General features: G+C 62.5%; 1 protein-coding gene across 1 annotated transcript; it reads right to left on the bottom strand.

The window, feature by feature from the left end:
- Positions 1–1,507: 1,507 nt before the first annotated feature.
- On the bottom strand, positions 1,508–2,995 carry Adra2c (adrenoceptor alpha 2C). Its single transcript, XM_051165103.1, has one exon. It carries the CDS (start codon positions 2,890–2,892, stop codon positions 1,516–1,518), a length of 1,377 nt encoding a protein of 458 aa, XP_051021060.1. The 5' UTR covers positions 2,893–2,995; the 3' UTR covers positions 1,508–1,515.
- Positions 2,996–3,809: the final 814 nt, after the last annotated feature.

Raw genomic sequence — 3,809 nt, 5'->3', positions numbered from 1 at the left:
AATTCCCAGCCACCACATGGTGGCTCACAACCATCTATAATGTGATCTGATGCCCTCTTCAGGCCAGCAGATGTACATGCAGGTAGAGCACTGTATACATTATAAATAAATAAACAAATATTTTTTTAAAAGTGATGCAGTCTGTAGCCCACACAGCTGGAGTGTGTTGGATCACAGGTGTTGAGGCAACTCCCCACCCCACGCCCAAGTCCTGCTAGTAACTTTCCTTCCAAGTTACCCTGGGGGCTGCCAGGACTTGTCACAGGGGGGCTACTAGAGCTCATGGCATCCTGGCTTGGAGACAAGAAGGCCCTCAAAAATATTTTATACTGGGGACTGAAGGTTGAGAAAAGGTCAAGAGTGGGTGACACTGAGGAGAAGTCTTGGGAGGGGTCTTTAGACCCTCCCCTGCTCTTCAACAAGTTTTCTTCCCTCTGGGCCATAGTGACAGTCCCCAGGTACTGTTTTGCTTCCGAAGCAACACTTTGGGACTGTCCAGCTCACTCTGACCACCCAGCAACTCAGCAAAGGCATCCGGCCACAAGTCCGTCCACCCTATCTGTGGGGGAAGACTTCTTGGGATAGGTCTCACCCCACCCTGTCCACTTCCAGAGGCGACTGGAAGAGTACACTGCATCCAGAACCACACAGAGCTCCCAGTACAGATGCCTGGGGCCGAGCAGGCACGGAATGAGGTGCAGACTCCACCCCCCACACACACACACATACACAAGATCTAAATTTGGAGTCAGCTTGATGCCCTCCACTCCTTTGCCTCATAGCCGCTTGCTGAAAAGAAATTTGAGTATATACTTTGCATATACCCAAAACATTTAACTGTTTAAGGAGACGATACCCCTTACCCACCTTCCTCCTGAAAGACGGAACTCAGAGCGCTCTCTACCCTAGTGTGTGCGTGTGTGGGACACTCAAGGGAAGTTCTGGAGAGTCCCCTCACACCCTGGCTTAAGGACTCACCAATGCACCTGACGCTTAGATTACAAAGGTTTATTTAGAAAATGGTTTGGTTGTTTTGGCTGTCATTGTTTTTTTTTTTTTTTTTTTTGGCAAATACTCAATCAGAGATTGTCTGTGTCTTCCCTCCTCCTCCCCACCCCCCAGACAGATGCCTTTTTTAGGTCATAGGAAGTCAGCCCTTGCTCACGGGAAGGCTGAAAGTTGGCGGGGGGTGGGGGTCCTTTCTTGCTGCAGCTGTCTGCCCTCTAAAGCCCTTACTTCACAGCCACACTCCACAGACGCCTTCTCAGGAACTGAATCCACAACCTAGCCACAGCCCCTCGCTGAGACGGGAAGGCAAAGGGGTCTGCCTTTCTCCTCCCCATTCCCTGAGGCCCAGTTGTCTTTCGACCCGCTCCCGCTCTCGCCACATCCCACACTGTGCTCACAAGTCCAGGATATTCCTGGAACTCTGGAGAGGCTACCCTGGTTGGTCCCTCTGCCTGCCAGGGTTCGGAGCTGTCCAGGAGTCACTGCCTGAGAGTCACTGCCTGAGAGTCACTGCCTGAAGCCCCTTCTCCTCCTTCGGAAGAGGATGTGCTTGAAAGAGCGCCTGAAGTCCTGGTTAAAGACAGTGTAGATGACCGGATTGAGCGAACTGTTGCAGTAGCCGATCCAGAAGAAAAACTTAAAAAGCGGCTCTGGCAGCTGGCAGGCCTCGCGGCAGATGCCATACAGACTGTAGCTGAAGAAGAAGGGGAACCAGCAGAGTACGAACACGCCCATGACCACCGCCAACACGAAGGTGAAGCGCTTCTCGCGCGCCTGGGCCACCTTGCGGCGGCACACACTGCTGCGCGCCCGGCGCCGGCGCGACAGAAAGAACTCGACGGAGCGCGAGCTGGCCCGCGACAAGCGTCCTCCGGGACCAGGAGACCGAGACGCCGTCCGGGCGCCCTGCTCCGCTGCCAGCCCCGGTCCTGGTCCGTCCACACTGCCTATGTCCCCCTCGGTGCCCTCTCGCCGCCGTCCTCCTCTACGCAGCGCGCCCCGGCGCCTCCTCCTCTCCGCTGCGCTGCTCTCATCCGGCTCCACATCAGTGCGCGGGGGCGCGCAATGCCCATTCTCCCCCGCTGCCTTTGCCAGCCCATTTTCTGTGGTCGGGGACGCGCCGTCGGGGCCAGAGGGGGTGCGTTTCTCGCTGAGCGTACGCGTGCGCAGCTTGGCCACGCGGTAGATGCGCGCATAGACCAGGCCCATGATGAGGCAGGGCGCGAAGAAGGAGCCTATACAGGAGGACAAGATGTACCAGGTCTCATCGTTGAGGCCGCACTGCGGGTAGGCGGCGCCGTCGGGCCGGCGGTAGAATGAGACGAGAGGCGGGAAGGATATGACAGCCGAGATGAGCCACACGGCCACGATGGTGGCCTTGACACGCCGCGGCGTGCGCTTCAGGTTGTACTCTACTGCTTGCGTCACCGACCAGTATCGGTCCAGACTTATGGCACACAGGTGCACGATGGACGAGGTGCAGAAGAGCACGTCCAGTGCCAGGTACACACCACACCACACTTGCCCAAAGTACCAGTAGGCCATGAGCTCATTGGCCAGCGAAAAGGGCATGACCAGTGTGGCCACCAGGATGTCAGCCGAGGCCAGAGACACCAGGAAGAGGTTTTGCGGGGCGCGCAGCGCTCGGCTGGTCAACACGGCGATCACCACGAGCACGTTGCCCACCACGGTGAAAACGATGAGGAAACCCACCACGGCTGCCAGCCCCGCCACAGCACCTGCGGAGTACTGGCCCGGCGGTGGCCCCCAGTCGGTCCCCGAGGCGTTGACACCCCCGCCGCTACCCCATTCGCCCGCGTCGCTCCTGTTTGGGCCCTCAGCCGCCGCCACCGCCAGTGCTGCGGCCAGCGCCGGGGACGCCATGGTCCTTCCGATAGCTACGCGGTCCTTCCAGGAGCCGGGGCCCAGCCGTGGCAGCTCAGGCGCCCCACAGCCAGAGTCGGCGTCCGCATCGCCGCCTGCTCCTCCGGCGCGCCCGCTGGGGGCCACGAAGCCCCGCAGCCGGCTCTCGGCCGTGGTAGCCCGGCAAGCGGGCGGCGCGCCTGAGAGTGTGGCTGCCGGGCTCCCCGCAGCTGCCGCGCGCGTAAGTGCAGAGCTGGAGGTGCCCGGAGAGCGCGGCGACGCGGCGGTGGGGGGGAAGGGGGTAGGTCCCGGGTCCTCGAGCGGCCCCGCCCTCGGCCTGGGTTCAATGGGAGCGCCCCGGCCGCCAGCCCACAGAGATGCGGTGTCCACGCTGGCGCACGCAAGCGGCTCCACGGTGCCCGACTGGGCTGCAGGCTGTTGGCGGCTGCCTGGACGCTCTGCTTCCCATCCGGCTGGCTATGGCTAAGCGAGCCAGGGTGCAGGCTGCCGCTCTTTCGGGCCCCCGCGCCCAACCTCCGCCTGCAACTTTACTTTGCCGGGCTGGGCGCCGACACCCGCGGTCCTCCTGCTGCTCCCGAGTGCTGGCGCCCCCCGTGGTCCGCGTTCGGCCGTGCTGGCAGCGCCTCGCCCACCCTGCTTGCCGGTGCAGCGTCTCCGCCGCCGCCGCGGTGCGCTAGGAGCAAGTGCAGCCGCCGGGGCTCCGCTTCCAACTTGAGTCCAGTTGCGCAGCGGGGAGGGCGCAGCGGGGCGGGGCGGGGCGCCCCGCAGGCCCGAGCCGCGGGCCCGGGGGGAGCGGGCCGGGAGCCGGAGCCCGCGGCCGCCTAGGCGAACCTGCCGGCGGCGCCGGGGAGGAGCCCTAGGCGGCGGCGCAGGGCGCGCACTCAGGAAGGGCGCCCCCTCCAGGGCCAACTGCAGCC

This window comes from Acomys russatus, chromosome 22 (assembly GCF_903995435.1).
Source record: "Acomys russatus chromosome 22, mAcoRus1.1, whole genome shotgun sequence".
NCBI lineage: Eukaryota > Metazoa > Chordata > Mammalia > Rodentia > Muridae > Acomys > Acomys russatus.
The sequence above is the reverse complement of the archived record's forward strand: the minus strand, read 5'-3'. Positions and strand labels throughout refer to the sequence as shown.

Excerpts from the sequence above, each read along its gene's own strand:
- Adra2c (XM_051165103.1), bottom strand. The coding sequence starts at position 2,892 with ATGGCGTCCCCGGCGCTGGCCGCAGCACTGGCGGTGGCGGCGGCTGAG.